The following is a 24,840-nucleotide window of genomic DNA, read 5'->3' on the forward strand; positions in this document are numbered from 1 at the left end:
TAAGTTCTTAAGCTGATGCAGTGAAACAGTGAATTTACTTACATAGTGTGTAACACTGTAAAAAGATGAAATTCAGATGTGGGAGATACAATCACGTGACTGCACATGAGATGTTGGATGTTGTGTCGGGTAATGACACCGTATTACGAATACTTTTCTTGTAAGTGCGCATCACAGGCTTTATCACGATTGCATAGGAGTTTTCACAGAAACACAGGTAACTGCAGTAACACACTTTCGTCTGTAGTGAGCCATGGGAGACCAAGGATTTCTTATACTAAGATGTTCGAAAAATATCTTTGAACAATCTTTAAAATTTTTAGGCGGACCATCCTTTCTATAGTGTGTTTTTCCGTCTCTAGAACTCAATGCAACAGAGTTTCCGCATGAAAAGGATTCAAAACATCCTTCGTTGTATCCCAGAGATATGTGGCACAAGGGCATGGCATCCAACAGCGTCCCGCACGCGTTCCATTGGGTTCAGATCGGGCGACTTTAGTAGCCAAGACACGAAAGTGTGTTCACTCTTATGTTCTTGATATCTCTGTAGCTTTCTGGCAGGTAGAGTTATCCTGCTGGAAGATACCATCGCTATAGGGGAAGATACGAGGCACGAACGGATACAGGTGGTCCGCAGCAATGATTGCAAGTGTCATATTATCTTCCATGACTACCACAGGGCGCACGGAAAACCAGCTGAATGTCCTCCCTAGCATAACACTATCCCCATGAGCCTGTGTGAGTGCGGTGTTTGTTTCGAGTAGTCATTGCCTGCAATGACGTATTCGGACAGGACCATTAACCCCGTGGCAACAGAAACGTGATTCGTCGGACCAGACGACAAATTTCAGTGACCCCATGGCCACTGCTGTCGCAGTTGTCAATGTCGCTGCTCAACCTGGTGACTCGACCTGGTCGTCTGTGGTTGAAGGATGTGCAGTGAAAAGTTTGTTCAGAAACATTTTTGTCTGCACTGGCATTGTTCTTTGTCGTCAGATCTGTCACTCCGCCTATCCTACTTTGCAGAGCGGACAAGCCTGCAACCTACACGTTCTGTGAGGCGGAATGGACGTCTAACTACTTGTCACCCTCTCGTGGTTTCACTGTCCTTGAACCGCTTTCCACAGGTGTTCTGGTGCGAAGTAGTCGATATATTTTCCAAAATGACGTGCTACTTAAGATTTTGACGAAGATCTTAATCGCGTGGCCTCTCTCTTACAATCTCACGTTTATTCTCTCCTTAACAACTGAACTAGTCATCCCAAAACATTTCGGTCGCTACAAATTGTTGATATATCGAAATCCTAATGTTATGAAAACAGGGTATAAGAATGAAATATGAAATGAGAGGACACCGCCAATTATTGTCAATTAAATGTGAATTATATTTTGAAGAAATATTTATAAATGAAATTTATCTTCATGTCACTCTGCTTCTTACATCAAATCTCAGGTAAACCATTCTTTCTTGGGATTGAATATTATGGCTTCCAGAGCTAGTAATGTCACACACTGCATTACATTCTACACGTTCCACACTACGTTTAACTACATTTAAATAGTAGACAAGGTGATCGCTGCTATTCCCCTCTCACAATGGCTGGTGAGTCAAGAAGCCGAACACTTACCAGACGTAAGTAAGTGATCGAGTACGCTCTCTCTCCTACGGATGGAAGGGAAGTATAGCACTAAATGAGATCTCGTCACCATGTGGAAGGGGAAAAAAACGTAAACGGTGTATAGGGTAATTCCCTTCGAATGTCAAACGTGAATGATGAAATATTATACTGCATAAACTTAAGTAAAATTTGATCTATTATATGTACTGAATTATGGGACTCATTCACACAGCAAACATTTGTCATTCACTTTCTGAAGCATCTTATTTAGTGGCAAAATTGTGCACCTGTGATGCATATGCTAGAAATGGCTCTGAGGAACCTTTATAGTGACGCAAATGGGAAGTGTTACACCATAAACACATTGAACGTAGTCTGCCACCTGACATTCCTATATTTCCATCCATATGAGATAGGTTGATTAAGTCTTTATCCTGATGTGATATTACTTTCAGTATTCCGTGTAACGATACTGAAGTTTTTCAGTTGGAGATCACAACACTGTATCTCCAGAGAATGTATGCGTCCAGCTTATCGCCATTTGAGATCGAATCATTGGTGTGAAAAACATGAAAGCATCATACCGACAGATCTCAAAAATAGTTCGGTGAACTGCTATCAATCGAGAACGAATGGTGACCATATGAGCTGAGGACAACAGTATGACAAGAAGACTAGTTTCTTCCAGAACTACTACATCCCAAGTAAATCACAGAATTGTTCGACTGGCTCTGACTCTGGCTGTAGTGTTTGTAGACAACCTGGTGAAGGATTAGAGGAAGAAACAACTTCTGAGACACATACCTCCACAACTTTGGGAATGATGGTAGGGAGAGTTACTGAATATAATAACGGAACCAAATTCAGAGCCGTTGAAGAGAAGATGACTACTTACCAGTATCTGGAAAGAATGTTAAACTCTACTGTCAGTGGAATAACAGTACCAGTTCTGGCACACTCTGAGCTGTTGCCACGTATCTGATTGGGAGAAAATAAAAAAGTTATTGGAAATTCAAAATATGACAGCAAGTTTTAAAATATCAGAACTTAGCTAGATGGTTTCCCCATCACTTTATTGTGAAAGTACAGCTGTTGTGTCAATCGTCAGGAAATTCAAACTGCAAGATTGTGCATTGTTTGTAACTGAAAGTCAGTCACTTGTACTAAGTAAAGAATATAAGATGGCCACTTGGTTTTCCCGTGTCTTCACTCATTTAGATGAAGATGTTTGCTTCCCCTGAAGAACAAAGACTGCCTGTTAGATAAAAGATGTTTTTCTCCTGCTGGTCTAAGCATGTTGAACATATAAACATGTTTTTCACCCTACAGATATTAACCAGTCTTGATTTGTCTGCTGACCCACATTGAATGACGTGTTTCCCCACTCAGACATGGAAGACTGTTTATAGCAGTCAGGCTAATAGTAGAATTTAAGAAGACCAGTGGGTTCCCCAACCGCCCTCATGACGTCACATATACTACTTATCCTAAGTCCTATTCCACTCTGATGTCACCCTAAATTTGGGTCTGTCCACTTTTGCTCTGCCGGGAAAGGATAGGAATGTTTATATCCTTATTTTAAGAAACATTTCACTGGAAAAGGACCACTTTCTGGACCACCGATGCTCCTATGCCACCACTAACCTTGCCATCCCCATCCATGTTTCGTCTGGGGTAGCAGAGCAAAGGCCTGGCCAGACAGAATACAGCCTGGAAAGGTGGGCCGTGTCACTGAAATACTCTTTATTCTATCGTGGCGGTCAGACAGAGAGCAGACGTGTATGGCAGCCATCAGTCTGTTGCAGTAGTTGGCACCGAGTTGCCTCAGAGTATAAATCTGTTGCTGGCCACAGCGCCTGTGCACATCTGTCACCCTATTTGACTGCTGTGTGGAGGCAGTGGTGGGAGGTAGCTCTGTCATATCATACCACACATCCAAGCTACTGATAAGATTTCAACCTTTTCCACAGTGCGGCAGCTGATGCACCAAGAGCAGTCACTGCACCCTGCTGTTTTTGCCTGTGTGCCATCCCTTGCCACTGTACTCTCTGGCAATGCACCGCAGCCAGAGCAGCACCACCAGTCTTCATTCTGTCTGGTCAGGCCTTAAGTCCATGCCACGCCACAGAGCAGCTGCAAGCACACTGGAGAGCTATGGGTTACTAACTGCTCCATCATACTGTGCAGAAAAGCGGGTCCGCATTGGTAGAGAGAGTCATACTAAGTAGTAGTTGAACTCACTATAGTACAGTGACAGCCATTGTGTAACATTACTCCGGATGCAGCGGTTTGCGTTAGCATTGGTGCACTCGCCGAATTTCAGTAAATAAGGAAACTTGAAGATGATAAACAACACTAATAGCCATATTGTTAGACTTTCATCAACATAAAAAAATGAATAAAAATGTGTGGTCAATGTAGATTAGTTGGCTTACTCATAACTGTTGTTGGTTCCATCTAAATTTATGGTAGCATGTCCGTTTCATAAAAATTCAAATAGCAGATCTGCTAACCTAGAAAAGCTTCCAACATTAGGTTCTTCCTGGCTCCCTTACCCAGCCTGTTGTGAACACAAAGCACCATGCCAGCCAGGGCACACAGGTTTTCAGGAAGCTAGAATCTTTGACATTTCAGTGCCTGCCTGTTGTCTATGATGAGCTAACCCACTTTTCCTCTACCTGAAAATACTAATAGAGGGACTACTATTCACAATCGAGAGGAAGGATGTTTGTCTAAACCTGCTGGGTATTTTCCAGGGTATGTGGACCTATTTTACACTATATATAGCGGACCTGTTATTCCACAATATGGAAAACCACTGAGACATGTGATTCACTAACATGTGCTAGTTAGCTAGTAGTAATCAGTAAGCAGATAACTTATTTTATGTAAGGCAGAAGGCTCTCAGTTCTCGGGTAAATTCAGGGGTATTTATAGCAAACGCACACAAATTCACTTGTAAGGAATCTCATGGAATACATTCAAGTTATTCCACATAATGGATAAACCAGTGCAAGACAGTTCACCAAATGATAATAAATGAACCTTCGTATCAATCAAGGAATACATCGATTCTAATCTGGTAGAACTCAATCAGTGAATATAGAAGCTTGAACATGATAATCATACATTAATATCCACCCTATTAGTCCTTCATCAGCCTAAAAATTGAGTAAAGATGTGTGGCCGGTGCAGTATAGTTGGCTTACTCATAACTGTAGTAGGGAGCAGATAGAGTTTTGGTAGTGTTTCCATTCCATATAAATTCAAATAATAGATCTCCTAACTTAGAAAAGCTTGCAACAGAAGTTCCCCCCCCCCCCCTCACCCCACCAAATATAACTGCAATAAATCCACCACACACCCTTTTTTCATGAAATTGCGAAAATAATGTATACAGGGGGTCCCAGGAGGAGTGACCAACATTCTGGAATACGACAGGAATGATCATTTAAATCAAACCGTCTATTCAAGCAGGGAATCTAGAATACTTACCTCAAGAGCTATGAGCACTTTTTGATCTTTGATACTGTTAAACAGATATCTTCTACTGCAAGCTGTTCGCTTTTCATATTTTGACAGGTGTACTACGGACGAAAACAAGTAAAAAGTCCAGTACATCAAGAACAGTAGTCATCTTCGCTACTGTCAAACACATCTCTTTTACTAAAGAAGCCCTTTTTTGCTTTGAACGATCATCCCTGTCATATCCCTGAAATGATCATTCCTTCTGGGACGATCTGTATATACTGAACAGCTTCAGTTACTGAACACTTTCAGTTATTGGTGCACGTTTGGCGAGTTAACATGAAACGTCAGGCTTCACCTAAACAATCGCCATCCTGTAAGTATCGTCAGTATTCTTGCGTATATGGGTTCTAGCAGCTTCCCAAGAGCAGTCAAACATTTTAACGAAATGGAATCGACTTATACAAAGGAACGGAATTTTATGTATAGCAATTACGTTGTACAGCACAGAGTTGACAAGAGATTGAGCTGGAAGCATTACGTTTATAGATTCTACGAAACGCTTTGGACCAGCTTACTGTTGCAGCAAACTCTGAATCCTATGGAGGAAGATGTAGCTTAATATTTCGATGCCGATTGCCCACCAATACGCAGGCGTATGTGTGACTTGATGTAGCCATACAACTGGGTTCTTATTTAGATGTGTATATACATCCAACTTTATGTAAAAGATCAATGAAGTGTGTGCATGATATTGATGTTCCTCTTTTTTTCTATAAAATACTCTGTTCGCTAGTGTACTCACATAATATTCAACATGAGTAGATGAACGAAACTTCATTTTCATAAGAACCTTGATCTAACTGATTGGTCTGAGAATACTTTGTAAAAACAGAAGAAGAATGCATAATTACTGCTGTACAATATTAGATTGATAATCCTTGGTTCATATGACTTTGGGAAGACGAATGTTTTATGTCCCTGGTAATGTATCCAGACGATATTCACTTTGAGAACGTATATGTATTTTCAAAAATACTATTTCAGCCCAAATACCAGCTATTTGAGGAAATACTTCCACGTGTTAATGGTGTTATACAAACACTTTCACCCAAAGTGACGGTGTCCTACCACTTGATTGAGTAAAATATAATACAGTATACCTTTGCTTTGGCCATCATAGAAATGCTGACATCCTTTATCCAAGTCAGATACATTCTAGGATCCCAAAGCAAACTGTAAGAGAGAATGTGGACCTTATTATTGCCCTCAAACAGATTATTATGAACTCTAAACACATACAAGGAACATAAAGGAACAACATGACATTTGATGAATTTACAACCTTTTTTTGGAAGAAACTGCTGGAATCATCCATAGTACAGATTTTTAGTTATCGATATGATGAGGCAGTTAAATAATGGTTGATACTGCCCAAACTTCCAGGAGGCTATTAAAAGATAATGGGGTGTCGGTATATAGCACGACAACAAAGCAATTACATCATTACACTTAACAGTATGGATAAGTTTGCATGAACATCCACCCAAAATCAATCTGAGGGGCGACCAGAACATTTCTCTCTATGTGGACACAAAAATTCAGCTGCTCAACGATAGTATTAAGTCTTGCTACTAGGCTTGAAGCATTCAGAAAAAGAATCAAGAAATTAATACTTATCCTTAGACTATTTTTAGGATAATCAGTGAGTTAACTATAAGGTTAAAATGGCTCTGAGCACTATGGGACTTAACTGCTGTGGTCATCAGTCCCCTAGAACTTAGAACTACTTAAACCTAACTAACCTACGGACATCACACACATCCATACCCGAGACAGGATTCGAACCTACGACCGTAGCAGTCGCACGGTTCCAGACTGTAGCCCCTAGAACCGCTCGGCCATTCTGGCCGGCTAACTGTAAGGGTTGTTGTAACTGTAAAAAAGGCAAAGAGGAATGTACATGAGATGTGGCTATAAAATAATGTGACTATTGGTGTAAAACATTTTATTTAAATAACATACACATTTAGTTCTTGTCACTCTCAATATACTCCGCTCCCCTGTCCCTACAACATTCCATGTAAATTTTAGAGTGATGGAAATATTGTTTCAGTTGTTCTGCTTTGAGCTCCTAGATGGTATGTGCCAGTTTTTCTTCCACTGCTTCGGTGGGCTGAAATGATATTCCTATTAACTCAGATTTGACCTTGCAGGATAGATGAAAATCATTTGGCGTTAGATGAGGCAAATAGTTTGTGTGGTCTAGCACTGGGATGCTGTACTTCACTAGAAATCTCATAACAGACAATGCTGTATGATCTAGTATGTTGTCTTGATGCAGAAGCCATGACATGTTCTTCCAGAATTTGGGTCGTTTTTACGTTTATCATAGCTCGAATACTGAACCGACGGTCAGACCAAATCATATTACCTATTTTTTCGGTATTATCGTACGTCTTTGATGCTGGAGGGTGTCCCAGGCATGAGTCATCTTCAGCTTCTTCTCGGCCATCTTGGAAACGCTTTAACCACTCAAAAACTCGCATATATGATAAATAGTATTCTCCACAAACTTCTTTTAGTAAAAGGTTGGTTTCAGTAGCATTTCTTCAAGATTCTTGTGAAAATTCTCCATAATTCATGTCTGTATAATTACACATATAATTTTTTCTGGCAAAACAAAATAAGAGATCCTACCGAAACGATGACTATGGTGACAATGATTTGTCTAAACAGAGACCAGAGGTGCTGCATTCCACTGAGAAGGCTTCATGTTTCACAGTTATTAGTTGTCCATCTCTAACTCATGTGTAATTAGTCTGTGGGAACATCAGTGTCATTATAACGCCACACATCATAAAAACAGTATACTGTTCCAGAATCTGCTTAGTATACAGTAACATATCGTAATGGAAATCTGCCTGGGCCTTACTTGGGCAAGGTAGCAGCACAGGTACTTGAACAATTGCTGCAGACAAGAACCAACCACATCACAGCTGTCTTCAAAAAGATCACAGTGGCGAGTTCTACAGCAGTAATTTCAAGGTGATAATGGAATGATGTGGAATATACCTCCACTTGACATTCTCAGAGATGAAAGCATGTATTGCAGAGGTTGAACACGCAACGAAAGTGTGAATATGGATGTGTTTTAACTTCCGCGATTCTTATGAATGTGCTGCTATCTTCCTACAAGTCATTGACATGCGTAGCTGGTCTGTCCACAGGATAGTGAAAATTAGGCCAGTTGATGCACGCAATAATAAATTTCTAAATACTATGTACAATCGTTTTAAAATGGTAGGTCCATGCAAACAGAAAATCAATGTAAGTGATTTTGTAAGTAATTCACAGTGCAAAACAGCATTTGAGAATTCGTATCTCTCAAACTATCAATGGAGACATTTACAGTTTCCAAAGTTCAGATAGTGAAATTCGTAACTTAAATATTAAAGGATAAGAGCAATAGTGAAATCGGTGGCAGATTTTACAGAAAAGAATGACAGAGAAACAGTGAAACAGATATCTTCCTCACAGAATGTGTCATGAGGCGATGGGGGGAAAAGGCTCTTGTCAGATGACTTGGTTTTCTCTCAATGCATAACACCTGGAAGGATGCTGGTGCTCAGTAATATAACCAAGTGTGCAAACCTCAAATAGTACAGTAACGTAACATGCGTGATAGCAAGCATATTAGCAGAGGTATTCATGATAAGATACCTATAGAACTTCAGGAATTTAGGAAAAAGGATGTGAATCCCACAGCAGTATGGCATCTTACACATAATGCCATAATTTTCCTGTTTCAGTAAATAAGAAACAAACTGAATGGTGCTGAAATTGACCACACTAAGAAGTGGGTATCACCTCAACATTAAAAATATACATTTCAGAGTCAACATCGGACTTAAACGGCTCAGAAAATGCAGGAGTATTGATGGAGAAAACGTCATCAGTAGACAAGTAGAAGCGATTTGTTACTTGAGTACCTCTCAAGATTGTTATGGGTCACTTTGAGGATATGAGAAGAATTCAAGTTAATGTTAAACAGGAATTTATATTAGTTCAGAGTGAAGCAGATAGTAATGCATTCATGCAAGATACTAATGAAGAAGAAAACAGGACAGTGCTTGAGAAATTAATTTGGAAAATTCCTTGTGTCTTTGCTACGAAAGAAAAAGCTTGAAACTTTTAAGGATACTTGGATCCAGCATTCAGCTGTCTTTAAAACTGAGATCATGAGAGAATTATGGATTATTGAAATATCACGTCAATTAGAAATGTCTCGATTTATCAACCTTACATTTGAAACCAATAGGAAAGTGAATGTCAAAGATGATTTTAGTGAATTTGACGATCATAAATTAGCAGAAGGAAAAGTGTACCGAACTTCTTAATTTACCCATATGACGACTTACAGCAAGATAAGTCGAATAATGTATACATTCTGCTTTTCGATATGTGTGCTACGTTTTGTCTGGCATACTACGATAATGAAGAGAACAAGGGATGCCTGCTCAATCCAAAGGAATTTAAATTAGCTCTAACTGTCGTTAAAGATTGCTCCAAGCAGAACGAATCCGTGAGGAGCAGTCCCTTTGACGTTATAACTGAATTTGAAGCCTATGAAAACTTCGCAAGAAACACAGCAACATTCGCATTGATTCTACATGATCCGATCAGCTACAACCCACTTAACACGTATTAAATTAATAAGTGCAGCGTAACAACTAAACCATTTCACGATGGTGATAAATTTTGACAACATTTCTATGGGAAGCAGTGACCTGATGCTATATTTAAGTTAAAATGAACAGTCGCTACCGCAATAACATTTGTTTATTAACCTGCTCCGCCTTATGTACAAGCCATCTTCAGAATTTTCAGTCCCCTATGACTGGTGGTGGCGGCTCCTCAATTTACGATCGTGGTATCACGAGGAATCGGAGGAGCGCCCAGCACTAGCCTCAGGGGTCCGAAAATTCTGAAGATGGCTTGTACATAAGGCGAAACCGGTTAATAGACCAATATTTTTGCGATCTCGACTGTTTATTATACTTAAATTCCACGATGGCATCTTAAACTGGTAGAACTATAATCGATATCCAAGGTTTTCTGGCTGAACATGAACGTTTCGTACTTAAAGGAGCCTCATTTATTGCCTTCACGAACGAGGAACGAGTTACCACTACATTTTCTACAACTGTTCCTTCAAATAAACCTTTCAAATACATCAAGAGCCTGAAAACTTGTAAAAGTGCTTATGGTTGAGTTGATATTATCGTGGCATCAACTGGGATGAAGACAGAAAAATTTTTAATGATATGGTGATATCACTTCCGAATTTCGGTCATGCACACTCGATTATTAACGTGAAACGTAATGAGAAATCTTTATGGAGACTTGGTATTTATAAGAATCTAGAAAAATATGGATGTCAGTCACTGCAGCACCTTAGGCTGAAGAGGAAGAATTGTTTTGTATATGCACTGTATAAATTTGAAAGTACATTTTAATTGGCTTATAAAGATTTTAAAACTGTCACTCATAGCCTCTTATTTCACGGTGCGCCCCTAGCCCTCTACCCCTAGAACCACCGCCATATGCATCCACTCCTAGTGGAAGCTCAAACAATACTGGCTGAAATCTATCTGCACCATTGGGTCACTGGCCTTGTCTATGTAAAAGGACCCAGTAAATGCAATATAACTTCCGTCTGCTTCCAGATTCGCCTGTGACTTTTGTACCGGTCTCAGCATCATTGTTATAATGAAGAGGGCAGACATCAACATTGGCAGTGGCAGCAGCAAGTGCCCATATTTTGAAGAGGAGGTTGATGATGAAAGTGTACCAATGGTCTTGGACCTGCAGGCAAACACATGAGTGACATCAGGGGAAAACTGAGTGGCCCTATTGGATTCTACATTTACAATTACACTTAGCTCAAGTGACCTACTTCCAACAATTTCACAATGCCCCCTGTTGGATTGTTGAATTACCTGACAATTTATACTTAGGACAACAGCCCTACGTCCACAGTGACATCTTAGGTCTGAGAGAAAACTAATTGCACAACTGGTTTATTTCTGAATTTCATGTGAAGCTTTTAATTTTTGGATTTCCTCCCGTTTTATAAGTAGGGAAATTGAGCTATGTCAAATGGGAGAGAGTGATATACAGCAACAGTCCATGACATTATCGCTGACATCATTAATGCTATCATTAGAAATCTGGAAACAATGCAGATCGTGTCAGAACTGGTCCTGTTATACTACTGTTGTCATATTGTTCATGACCGGACATTCGGAGGCTGCCTGCTTTATGGCACAATAAAACAAAATACTATCTGTATCATGTTTTTCATATCTCTTGCTGATTTTGATGGCGAATATCAGTCGCGAATGGAATGCAAGTTTAATCATTTAATATCACTTACGTATAGAACATCTTCACTGAAGTCTGATAAGTATGCGGCTAGTGCTCCATGGGATAACACTTTCCATTTCCTTTGATATATTTAATCTCGTGGTGGCACATTGCTCAGGCAATTTCACTGATACAACATTACCTCTCTCAAGTCGCTGAGAAACACAGAACAGTTTGTCGTCTGGTTAAGCTATTTTGCAGCCTGCAGTTTCTGATTGCGACTCGAAAAATTACGTTTTAGATGCAATAAAGTAAAACTGGCTGCATGACTCTTTCGTGGTGCACATGTAAACCACACTAACAGCGGTACTAAATTTTTTTCTCTGTATTTTAATTTTTTGTATTTCAGTATCAGACATTTTCTGAGGGGAACGTAGAGTTGTGGTGCACACTTTGCTGTCCAGGTGTCGACGATGGTGGCCTCTATCGGCTGGCTGGCGGCGCCTCTCGTGTCCCGCGCGCTGCTCGCAGCCTCAGGCGAGTCCGGGGAAGTCCCGCGCAAACTGCCGCTGCCTGTCTGGCTGCCCCTGGACGTCCAGGCGTCGCCCACTTACGAGATCCTCTACGTCTTAGAGGCCTACACCACCACGCTGACTGGCCTCGTCACCCTCTGTATAGATGTCCTCTTCATTAGACTCATGCTCATGGTTACCGCCGAGCTTGAAGTTCTGAACTACAATGTTTCGACTATGGCAAAGGGGCGTGAAAAAAATTCAGACGATCTATATAACCGTGGTCATAAACAGAATATGGAGACCCAGGACTTTTACAGGAGAGATAGAGCACTTCAGATGGCTGAAACAGTCTACAAGCATGGCTCTGATTTCCAGTTGTACCAAGAATTAGTGACCAACGTTCGCCATCATCTGATCATCCTCAGGTTAGTAGTGCATACTTAAGCATTTGTTGCTTTCGAAAAATTATTTGAACCACCTCATCGATTAGCGCATTAATTTTATTTAGAAACTAGCCACTTCCGTCTGCACTTAGCTATCCATTACAAAGTGTGTATTAGTTCTCAGTATGACTGATAAATTGTATACATTTTGGTCGTCAACCGAGTCCTTTCTTCCATGTATCTGTATGATATCTCCACGACTGACCATTTTGTCTCCTTAAGAAACTGTCATACATACTCATTGCCTAAACTGTAACCGGACTATTTGGTGGTATCACGTCACTGTTTACAATCGAGATCGGCACCCGATGCCCACTTTACCTTCTGATACTCTTTTCTTTTTCAGAGGTCGCACCGACATTCCGTGAAACGCAAGTTCTCTCAATATTTACCAGCTCTAGTAGGTCTTAATAAATTAAGTGCAAACCCGAGGCCTTGTTTGAAATGGAAACCTCCATCACAGTTTACTAGGTATTCCAACATCTTTATTTCGATAGTTACGCAGTCACAGAATTTTGGCGTTTTCACCGTGATACTAGTCCCACAATACTTCATTTAGTAATTATACAGGGTGGTCCATTGATCGTGACCGGGCCAAATATCTCACGAAATAAGCGTCAAACGAAAAAGCTACAAAGAACGAAACTTGTCTAGCTTGAAGGGGGAAACCAGATGGCGCTATGGTTCGCCCCTAGATGGCGCTGCCATAGGTCAAACGGATATCAACTGCGTTTTTTAAAATAGGAACCCCCATTTTTAATTACATATTCGTGTAGTACGTAAAGAAATATGAATGTTTTCGTTGGACCACTTTTTTCGCTTTGTCATAGATGGCGCTGTAATAGTCACATACATTTGGCTCACAATTTTAGACGAACAGTTGGTAACAGGTAGGTTTTTTTAAAGTAAAATACAGAACGTTGGTACGTATGAACATTTTATTTCGGTTGTTCCAATGTGACTTGGCTTGTTTTTAGGGAAGAAGACCAGACAGCGAGGTCATCGGTCTCATCGGACTAGGGAAGGACGGAGAAGGAAGTCGGCCATGTCCTTTCACAGGAACCATCCCGGCATTTGCCTGGAGCGATTTAGGGAAATCACGGAAAACCTAAATCAGGATGGCCGGACGCGGGACTGAACCGTCATCCTCCCGAATGCAAGTCCCGTGTGCTAACCACTGCGCCACCTCGCTCGGTGTTCCAATGTGATAGATGTACCTTTGTGAACTTATCATTTCTGAGAACGCATGCTGTTACAGCGTGATTACCTGTAAAGACCACACTAGTGCAATAAATGCTCAAAATGATGTCCGTCAACGTCAGTGCATTTGGCAATACGTGTAACGACATTCCTCTCAACTGCGAGCAGTTCGCCTTTCGTAATGTTCGCACATGCATTGACAATGCGCTGATGCATGTTGTCAGGCGTTGTCGGTGGATCACGATAGCAAATATGCTTCAACTTTCTCCACAGAAAGAAATCCGGTGAACGTGCGGGCCTTGGTATGGTGCTTCGACGACCAATCTACCTGTCATGAAATATTCTATTCAATACCGCTTCAACCGCAAGCGAGCTATGTGCCGGACATCCATCATGTTGGAAGTACATCGCCATTCTGTCATGCAGTGAAACATCTTGTAGTAACATCGATAGAACATTACGTAGGAAATCAGCATACATTGCACCATTTAGATTGCCATCGATAAAATGGGGGCCAATTGTCCTTCCTCCCATAATGTGACACCATACATTAACCCGCCAACATCGCTGATGTTCCACTTGTCGCAGCCATCGTGGATTTTCCGTTGCCCAATAGTGCATATTATGTAGGTTTACGATACCGCTGTTGATGAATGACGCTTCGTCGCTAAATAGAACGCGTGCAAAAAATCTTTCATCGTCCCGTAATTTCTCTTGTACCCAGTGGCAGAACTGTTCAAGACGTTCAAAGTTGTCGCCATGCAATTCCTCGTGCATAGAAATATGGTACGGGTGCAATCGATGTTGATGTAACATTCTAAACACCGACGTTTTTTAGATTCCCGATTGTCTGCAACTAATGTGCGGATTAGCCGCGGCAGCAGGTAAAACACCTACTTGGGCATCATCATTTGTTGACGTTTCACATGTAGCTGAACACTTCCTGTTTCCTTAAATAAAGTAACTATCCGGCGAACGGTCCGGGCATTAGATGGTATCGTCTAGGATACCGAGCAGTATACGTAGCACACGCCCTTTGGGCATTTTGATCTCAATAGCCATAATGGTTCAAATGGCTCTGAGCACTATGGAACTTAACATCTGAGGTCATCAGTTCCCTAGAACTTAGAACTACTTAAACCTAACTAACCTAACGACATCACACACATCCGTGCCCGAGGCAGGATTCGAACCTACGACCGTAGCGGTCGCGCGTTTCCAGACTGAAGCACCTAGAACCGCTCGGCCACACAGGCCGGCTCATAATAGCCATACGTCAACACGATATCGACCTTGATAAACGGGCCACTTTAACACGGTTAATGTGTCACGAAACAAATACCGTTCGCCCTGGCGGAATGTTACGTGATACCACGTACTTATACGTTTGTGACTACTAGAGTGCCATCTACCACAAAGCGAAAGAAGTGGTCCAGCCAAAACATTCATATTTCTTTATTTACTCCACGAATATATAATTAAAAAATGGGGGTTCCTATTTAAAAGAAACGCAGTTGATATCCGTTTGACCTATGGCGGCGCCATCTAGCGGGCCAACCATAGCGCCATCTGGTTTCCCCCTTCAAGCTAGACGAGTTTCGTTCTTTGTAGTTTTTTCGTTTGATGCTTATTTCGTGAGGTATTTGGCCGGGTCACTATCAATGGACCACCTTGTATACAAGGCAGTACTCGGAGATTGCTGATTTGCTCAGCTGTTTTAGCAGGTATGTCACTGACATACCTTGCACCTTGTCTGTTCTCTTTTAATAGTTGGCCCCTGTAAAACATGCCATACACAACCGGTTCTGGAGACTTAGATTGTGTTTAATAGTACAAGGAAGACTTTTTAAGCTGCGTGGTCTGGGGTGCCTTGCAACGGTTCGCACAGCTTCCCCCATTGGAAGTTAGAGTCCTTCCTCGGGCATGAGTGTGTGTGTTGTCCTTAGTGTAACTTAGTTTAAGTTAGATTAAGTAGTGTGTAAACCTAGCTACTGATGACCTCAGCTGTTTGGTACCATAGGAACTTACCACCACCACCACAAAAGACTTTTTATCTATGTTGACGGCAGTGTAACACTCTGGATGCCAACCAAGCAGATCAGTTGAAGCTGAGCATTTTCTAAATTATAATCATGATTGGAAACAATGAGTCCAGTATCACGGTGCAAAGTTTTTGAGCCAGTGTAATTATGGAGCAAATCCAAATAAAGTGCACCACTTGAGAAGCTTAGATTTAAACAACACTTGGTGCTGGGCATTAAGTTTATTAAGATTTCGCCAGTATGGCACCAGGGCGATTTCTGAGCCAAAATGCTGACTTAGCATCTGTCAGCATTTTTCTGCCGGTGTCATATTACATCTGATGCAGTTGTGCATGTCAGATTCAAGGTCATCGCCTCCTTTCCCACTCCCCTACCCTTCATCACTTTACTCTCGCCCGATAGATGTAATTCAAAGACTGTGCTCTGTAGTAAAGGGAACATCATCAGCAGGGATCAGGTAAAAACCAGGAGAAGACTGAAAAGTATGTATTTTATGCATCAATTATTAATGTTATTGTTGTTATTAACATATTATTTTTTTAGCAATGTAACAAATCCCAGGTGAAATGCAGCAGTAACCCACAGATTCTGTCCCATATTTACCAGACCTGCTGTCATGTGACTATTCTGTAAAACCACTGGAGCTTCCTCCGCTTGCTGAACCTCAGTTAAATCCAATAAGAGAACTGTCATCCACCACAGCATATAATTTCACTTCTAGTGGATCTTAACATGTGGATACAGGCCTAGCACCCAACAATAACTTTGAAGTAGTTATGGAAGTAGAAAAATATCAATCTATTGGCACTAAAGTGCAGTAATCATGGTATGAGTGGGATTTTCTGCACAGTGTTAGGGGGTACTTTGATATGAAGATGATGACAGATTATGATCCATCTCATACATCAACTGAGATTCAATTGTTTGGGAGGAGGGATTCAGTAGTGGGTATGCATGGAGACACTGTGCTTGAATTAACTTCAGGGGACATGTGCATTTACACAAAACATTCAAGTGTTATTAATTTGAATGCTCATGCTGTGGGTTACTGATTGGCACAGATGGAATGAGGCATCGTTGTCCATATATAGGAGGTGCAAACTTAGATTTTATAGCATATTTGCTCAGAAATAGTGTAAATATGAAGCAATTAGAGCACTGTATAAATACATGCATTCCCCCAGTGGGCAAGTGTATAACTGGGGACTCTGAAGTATTAAGTCAATTAAACTCATGGATGACATTCCTATGTATATTGTGGCACACATTGGACTGAATGCCTTAGAGTCTGAATTTAAAGCATATAGAAAACAACTGTTCAGAAATATTGCTCAACACAGTGAGTTTAGAGAATGCATGTATATGTAAATAAAAACAAATACAAATTTTTTTCTTATTGCTCTATCCCAATCCTCATCTTTATCTTATGGTTGAAATGTACATAAACGTATCAGGAGGCAATGCTGATCTGCATGAGTTATCCCTCACCTCATCTCACCATCACCACTTCTGCTATACACCATCATGTGTGTGCAGCCATTGACATGTGAGGCTGCAGCTGGCAAGAGCCACCTGAGTTGGTAGAGGTAATCACATCTCAGCACTCAGTGGGTGCCACAGGCCAGCTTAACTCTGCAGACTGGCAGGTTTCATCTTGTCCTAGAGACTGTAGTCAGCATTCATAATATGAATAAAAAAAGGCATAGTCACAGTGGCGATTACATATATTATTATTTTAAAAAAACGATCTTTTTTTACATCACTCACATAGCAGTTTAACAGTAGGAGGGCCATCAGTTTGGCATTGCGCATTTACATTACAATGTTTAAATCAAAGTTCATTCATATAATGAAGCACATTGCCCCTAAACAGTCACAGAATCTAGTTAAATCTGTGTGAGATATCATACAGCAAAAATATGAGTTCTGTATTCAAACTATAGGATCTTTGGGATCTTTCTGCTAGTTTTCTACAAATGTCTAAACGCAAACATGTGATAAGTAGTAATGTAACCCTCTTCTTTGAAACTGTAGTCCTCCAGCTGAATCACCGTGTCATATTTAGGGATAATTAGTTCAAGTATAAATGGGTTAATGCCACACATGAGTTTACAATGATTTATTATTATGATAATATAATTATCACTGAGCCTTTAGTACCACTGATTGTAGACATCATGCTAATTATTCTTTTAATAGTTGCATACACTGCTGCTAAAAAATATTAACAGCTATCAGTTAATGGGTTCACCTACTTGTATGGGAACCCTCAAAGAGAGATCCTGTTGATGTTTCACTGCCAGTGAAGATGAATGTAGCCACAACAAATATAGTTTTAACTAATAATTATTTTTTCTTTATAGCTGTGGCAAATTCATCAACTTGTCTGGTGTGCATGTAATGCTATTCGTATCTGTTACAGCTTAAAGAAGAGTGCTGGAAAACGCGACAGCATGGAAGTGTTTCAATCATGAGTGGTGGTATCAGAAAAGCATCGATGCAGTGATGTCAAAGTGACAATATCTCTAAATGAGCGGAATCGTCTATGCAGTATGTCAATGTAGATTTCTGCTTTATTCGACAGAAACACTCTCACCCCTCCATGATTCTAGGGGCTCATACAGTCACAGTAGGAGAGTTCCCATGAATAAATAGGTGAACTCAACTATTTATCAGGAGACAGGGGACTCATCTACAGGCACACACTTTTAAAAACAGCTGCAGCACAGCATCCATGTATCCATCAATGACATTAGAGAACATGGAGATGGGTTATAATACTCATCACCCATCAGAAGAAACCATCGCTCATTTCTATGATTCATGATGAACATTAGTGCTAGTACATGAAGAAATGTATGATCTAGACTTGGGTATAGAAGTATGATCCTACTTCTGTATCATCATATTCTGTGCCATATGTAAGAGTTTATAAAAAAGAAAGTGTAGGGATTAGGTCGTTTTTGTAAAATAACAATGATATAGCAAAAAAAGGAAGTAATGGTTTACCAACAGTCTTATGACTTATATACACAGATACTTCTTTCTATATTTAAGAAATAACGACATTTTTTGAAACTAAAAGACTAATAGAACTTTATAACCCATTTAATCATATACAATATTTCACATTTCATTCTATACATATTTTTTAACAAATAGAGAATTTGTATACCCACTTAATCGTATGCAATATTGACAGTTTTAATGATTTCTTTCTTTCCAATTGGTTTCTATAACCGGTATACGGCCGCATCTGGGGAAAGAAAAAAGTTAGATAAGTTTATTGCACTTATTTTTTTGAGAGACATGTATGAATTGTCACTTTTATCTTCATTAAGGTATGTAAAATACTATATTTCATAACCATGACATGATTCAGGAGTACGCTGTGAGATATATGTTGATGAAATTGCAGTTTTATAAAATGATTCGCACTCCTGATGGCAGTAAAGATTAAGAACATCAAAATCGATCTACTCTAGAATAGTGTTCTTAGACCACGAATAGAAGAGTTCGTACTGACATCATAGTACTAACCATTATCACTCCTTGTCGATGATTGGGTGTACTGTGTCTCACACTCGCCAGAGGCATCATCTCCTGGATGACTCTCACAGTTTTTAATTTCTTGAAATATTCTCATTATAACTGCTCATAGTTAGTTTGTATGTGAGACATCCTGCTTAACTCCGCAGGACAGAACAGGTAGTTGGAATTGTGGAAAGGGGCCAAAAGGGGGCTGTCAGTTACACTCAAACATAAATTTATTTAGTTGTCCAAACAATAAGGCAAATATTTTTGAACTTAGCTATCAGCTGAATAGCCCACACTTTCTTATGCCTTAAGGGCACAACCACTTAAATTTAAAGCCATTAACTTAACATTCAGACTCAGAATATTTAGAAGGCAGAAGGCCTCACGTAAGTAAGTTATATAACTTGGCTGAAGGCCCAGCAAATCTAACACTTGAAAAGCAAACAAGTTTAATTTAAAGACAGCTGAAGGCCCGTGATTTAAGACTGCAGGTAAAATTAATTAAAAAAAACACAAGGCAGAAGGCCTTATCTTCAATTAGGCTGGAGGCCCCACACAGTCTGATACTCGAAAGACAAGAACTTTAATTTAAAAACGGCTGAAGGCCGATTACTTAAAACAACTAAAATAACTTTTAGTAGGCAGAAGGCCCAAAGCTTTATCTTTAAAAAAATATTTTGCGCAGGCTGAAGGCCCAAACAATGCAGTACTTGACAAGTAAGGAACTTTCAATTTTACAGCGGCTGAAGGCACATGATTAAAAACCCAATTAAAAGCATACAAATTCAAACCATCGGCTATAAGCCATTAAAATACTCAATCAAACACCAATAAGAACAGGCGGTATAGCCAGCGGCGCTCAGAACTTTCCGGGGGTCGGTCTGCACTTGAAATATTAACATTCATTTAGGGGAGACAGGCTGTCGGCCAAATATATCCAATCCGCTGGCAACTCAACCGACAGTCAATGGACCCACCGACAGGACGACTTGCTTTCCACCCGACCAGCGCACAAGGAACTCTAAAGCCAAAACGTAAAAGGCGTAGCAGCCCACAAACAAGTGTGCATAATCTGTCAAAACTACACATATGTGTTGGACAGTGACAACACAGTGAGGAAAGAACACTGCCTAAGGTTTACGTCAGCGGCCAGGGCAGGTAACTGGAACGCTAACGGCCACAAGGCTGAAAATTCCGCTGGTGCACTTGGACTTCAAATAACCAAAATACAGTTAAACTCCTCTGGATGGAGGCCAAACTTTCGCCAACTCGATCACTTGCTGTTGCTCACGGGAATACCCCCAACAGCCAACCATAAAAAAAAAAAAATGGTTCAAATGGCTCTGAGCACTATGCGACTTAACTTCTGAGGTCATCAGTCGCCTAGAGCTTAGAACTAATTAAACCTAACTAACCTAAGGACATCATACACATCCATGCCCGAGACAGGATTCGAACCTGCGACCGTAGCGGTCATTCGGTTCCAGACTGTAGCGCCTAGAACCGCTCGGTCACACCGGCCGGCCCAACCATAAAAACCAATGGCACAATGTGAACAGTCTGGCTTCGGTAATTAAATCACCAATCAACTTTGATATCCTGGGTCGGTGAGCCGCGAACCCCGTAGCAATAGGAACAGCTCCCACACACTCCGACATGACATAGAGGCTGCAAACGGCCCCAGCCCACTGCGTCGTGTGGAGATTTCCTGGCTGCTCCACATTAACCGACCGACTCACTGCTAGTACGCTGACAGTCTCACAATATCGTTTTTTCCTGCAATCCAGTTGTGTTCCACCCACACTTTTTATTTCTTGTCGTCTCCTGTTATGTGGTTTTATTAATATCAATGATATTTTTTTCCTCCAAAGTGATGTGTTTATTCAGTTGTTATCTGTAATATTGTAGGTTGCTGAGAGTTGTCCACCCATTTGTCGGTCTCTCCATTGCCGGAAATATCATCATTTGCTACTATTGTTTTATATATTTTTATGCAGTGTAGATAAAAAAATAAAGTTTTTTAGTTTAAATTCATTCTTTTTTATTTCCTCCACAACATCAGCAACACTTAGATCTGCGTTTAATATGATTGCTAGGAGACTAAAATGGTACCATTTCCCATAGAGAGGGAGCAATACCGTGACATATTAGGAGAAACTGGTATGGAGGTGACAGAAACATAAGAAATACATTTAAAGCAGAATTAGTCAACTATTGCAACTGCTTCATGAATTAGCAGCTTAAGGATTTGGATATTATCAGGGGGTATAATAATAATGTAACTGTAAACAGCAATACCATCAAATATGTGACATATGCTCCATGATTATGACTAGCAGACGGTGTGCACAACAGATTTAAATCATTCCATATTAAAGATTTCGAATATGAAAACTCATATGTAATGCTACAGCTGTAACTCGATTCTTCTGTAGCAGTAGAAAAAGAAATATATGATACCACTGGGACAGGGAGTGTAGTGTATGCAACCTCTCTTTTTCCAAGTGTTCTAACGGTATTTGCATTATACTTCGGACTTGGAACAGATTTAGCGTTACATAGTCATCTTACAAACCCAAAAAGTACCCTGATACACATGTTCCTGAACAAAGAATATAACATCAAGCACTGTTAAGTCACATAATAATGATAATAATAATAATAATAATAATAATAATAATATGCAGAATGAAATTTAACACAAGGGTGAATATTACTTACCAAAATTCTGTGTAGGCGCTGTGGTGCACAGAACAACTATGGGGTAAATGACTGGTCCATCCAGCAAGAGGTCTTAAAAAGTGCTCCACACATCTTAATGCACTTGTCAACACGTAGGATGTGTGTTGTGTTGCACATTGAACATCATCTTGGCGGGCTTTAAAGTGGGCAATAGCATCAGTAATGCAATAAAAAAGTTCTTCATGTGTATCCACCTTTACAGCATGCACATCCCCCTGTAACCAACCCTATGAAGCCTAATGTGTTTAAATCAGTTGATCTGGCAAGCCAGTTAAGGTGTCTGCTGTGGCCAATACACTGTTGACAAATTATGTTATTCAGATACTGGGATACTTGTCCAGTACTGTGAATTGGTGATCCATCATGTTGCAGGTACATTTACTGTCATTGCTTTATGTCACATCTTCCAAAAGTGCAGGTACATCTTCTGTCAGGAAATGTGTATATGATTCAGCTGTCAGGCGATTTGGCAGGAACACAGGCCCTACCACCAGGTCATCAATCGTACACATCAAATGTTCACTGAGAACGTAACTTGAAATCTTGTTTCCCTAATGTCATTTGGGTTCTCCATCATCCATGTGTGACAACTGCAGTGTTCATGATATCATTACATATAAGTGCAACCTCGTGTGTAAATTAAGTGTATTGCATTATGTCTCTGTGTACAGTCAAACAATCACAAAATTGTCACCCAGCTGAAGATGTTGCATAGGATGTTTTGTGTTGTCTCATTGTCACTGGAGGCTTGTACCATGGAAAGCTAGGAGAGGATGTTGCTTGGTGGCTGGTATCCTTTTTCTACAACACAACTGCACACATGTATTAGCAGGGTTCTTTATTAACATAAATAGAGCTACTTAAGATAGTCCTGGTGTTGTGATACAAGCACTTCCGTAATAGTCCACGTTTGCCTCACAGCTAGTGAAGTACAAGTCCCGCTAGGCAGTCTACACTGGTCGCTAAGTGCTGACTGAGACTGAGACTCTGTCTGTGGCTGCAAGACACTCGACTCAGCGACTCACTGAGTGACTGACTGAGCCCTCCGGTCCAGCGGCAGCGATCTAAATAGCAGCGGTCGAGAGGGCGTTGCTTGCGAGTCTCTATGTGGTCTCTCTCCTGAAGGGCATGTTGCTTGCGCCTACCACCAATCTTCTCGCAACCTCTTTGCCGCCCTGTGTGCTGGCGACAGCTTACGGCAGCACATTCTTCCCCTCCGAATGCTGCACTTTTGTCATGTAGTGAGGGTGCGAACGACAATGAGGAGGGAGACAGGACACAAGACGTAGAGATGAGCCAGGAGCCGTAGCTGTGGAGGACGGCCTACTCCCGACCCCATCATCTGGCTTTTGAGGCAATAGGGACATTCTCCGGAAAACTGCAGCCAGGGCACACGTCCAGGCCTGATGGCGATATCAGGTCCAGGCCCACGGGGCTGGCGAGTGGGGACGTCGTGGGCGACGGCACATCGTCCATCTGCACCTGCGAACACTTGCGAAGGCCGCGCGGCCCTGGAAGGCCGTGAATTTGGGTGAAGAAAAGCAGCAGAATGACTTGCGCGAATTTGGTTCTGGTGGCAGTGCTGAAAACCATCGGGACCTGCAATTAAGTACACAAAAGAGCCAAAGAGTTCCTGGATCACGCCTCTTTCCCAACGCCCACGTTTGCCACAAACCCTAAAAAGAACAAGATCGCTTGGCCCAAAGAGATACTTGCAGACCATTGGCATCTCTGGATGCTGCGGTGGGTGTAGCAAGTGTAGCAGGGTCCGATGGCGGCGGCCGTGCACAAGTTCCGCTGGTGGCGGTCCGTCTTGTGTTTGGCAGCCACGGGAGGCGAGAAAGAGTTGCAGCGCCTGTTCCTGTATGTGGGTGGCGCGAAGCTTGGTCATCTGTTGTTTTAAAGTGCGTACGAAGCGTTCTGCTGCTCCGTTGGGCTTCGGATGAAACGGAGCACATGTTAGATGACGAATGCCATTTCGTTCACAAACCTGTTCAAAATAAAGTGAAGTGAACTGAGATCCATTGTCTGACAAAAGTACTTCTGGCAAACCTTCTATGCAAAATATGTAGGACAATGCTTCAATGCTGCTACATGATGTGGTAGAGTTCATAGGCACCTCAAATGGAACTTGCTAAAAGAGTCTACCACTATGAGCTAACGGGTGTTCCAGAATGGTCTTGCAAAATCTACGTGCACTCGCTGCCATGGCGATTGAGTTTTAGGCCAAACTGAGAATGCTGGTGGCGGAGTGGATTGGTTTTCCGCACAGCCTCGACACTGTGGCGTCATCTGTTCAATGTGGGCGTCCATACCCTGCCAAGTATAGTGCCGGTGCACTGTTTAGGTGGCTACGGTCGCAGGTTCGAATCCTGCCTCGGACATGGATGTGTGTGATGTCCTTAGGTCAGTTAGGTTTAAGTAGATCTAAGTTCTAGGGGACTGAGGACCTCAGATGTTGAGTCCCATAGTGCTCAGAGCCATTTGAACCATTTAAACACCCTGTTGAACTGATAGGGTATGCCGACAAGCAAACTATCGGCGCACAATTGAGTTCTGGATACTGTTTAATGAACGAGGCCAAGACTGCGAATGTAATGCAACAAAATCTTGAGATCTGGGTCTGCTTTTGCGGCGTGTGCTATTTTTCTGTAGTGGTAAGGGAAAAGATTCCAGTAATTCTGAGTCCTGCGCATCGATTAGGCAACAAGATGCGGCAGAGGCATTAAAATCATAGTCTAGACCAATCAGAAGGCGAGATAGCCCGTCTGCATTGCCATGCTTTTCCGTATGTCTGTACACAGTTTCATACCGATACTGCGAAAGCAACAGAGTCCAGCGTTGCAATTTTTGAGCTATGCGTGTAGGAACCAGCTTTGAACGATGTAATAAGGACTAAATAGAA

General features: G+C 41.2%; 1 protein-coding gene across 1 annotated transcript in view; it reads left to right on the top strand.

Moving 5' to 3' along the window:
- The window catches only part of LOC126465823 (odorant receptor 43a-like), a 98,808-nt gene that overhangs the window by 29,975 nt on the left and 43,993 nt on the right, over positions 1 to 24,840 (top strand). The window contains exon 4 of the mRNA XM_050096337.1: positions 11,921 to 12,396. Coding sequence (XP_049952294.1) covers positions 11,921 to 12,396 — 476 coding nt within the window. The remainder of the gene's footprint in view (positions 1 to 11,920; positions 12,397 to 24,840) is intronic.

The sequence above is a fragment of the Schistocerca serialis genome, chromosome 1, assembly GCF_023864345.2.
Source record: "Schistocerca serialis cubense isolate TAMUIC-IGC-003099 chromosome 1, iqSchSeri2.2, whole genome shotgun sequence".
NCBI classification, from domain to species: Eukaryota; Metazoa; Arthropoda; class Insecta; order Orthoptera; family Acrididae; genus Schistocerca; species Schistocerca serialis.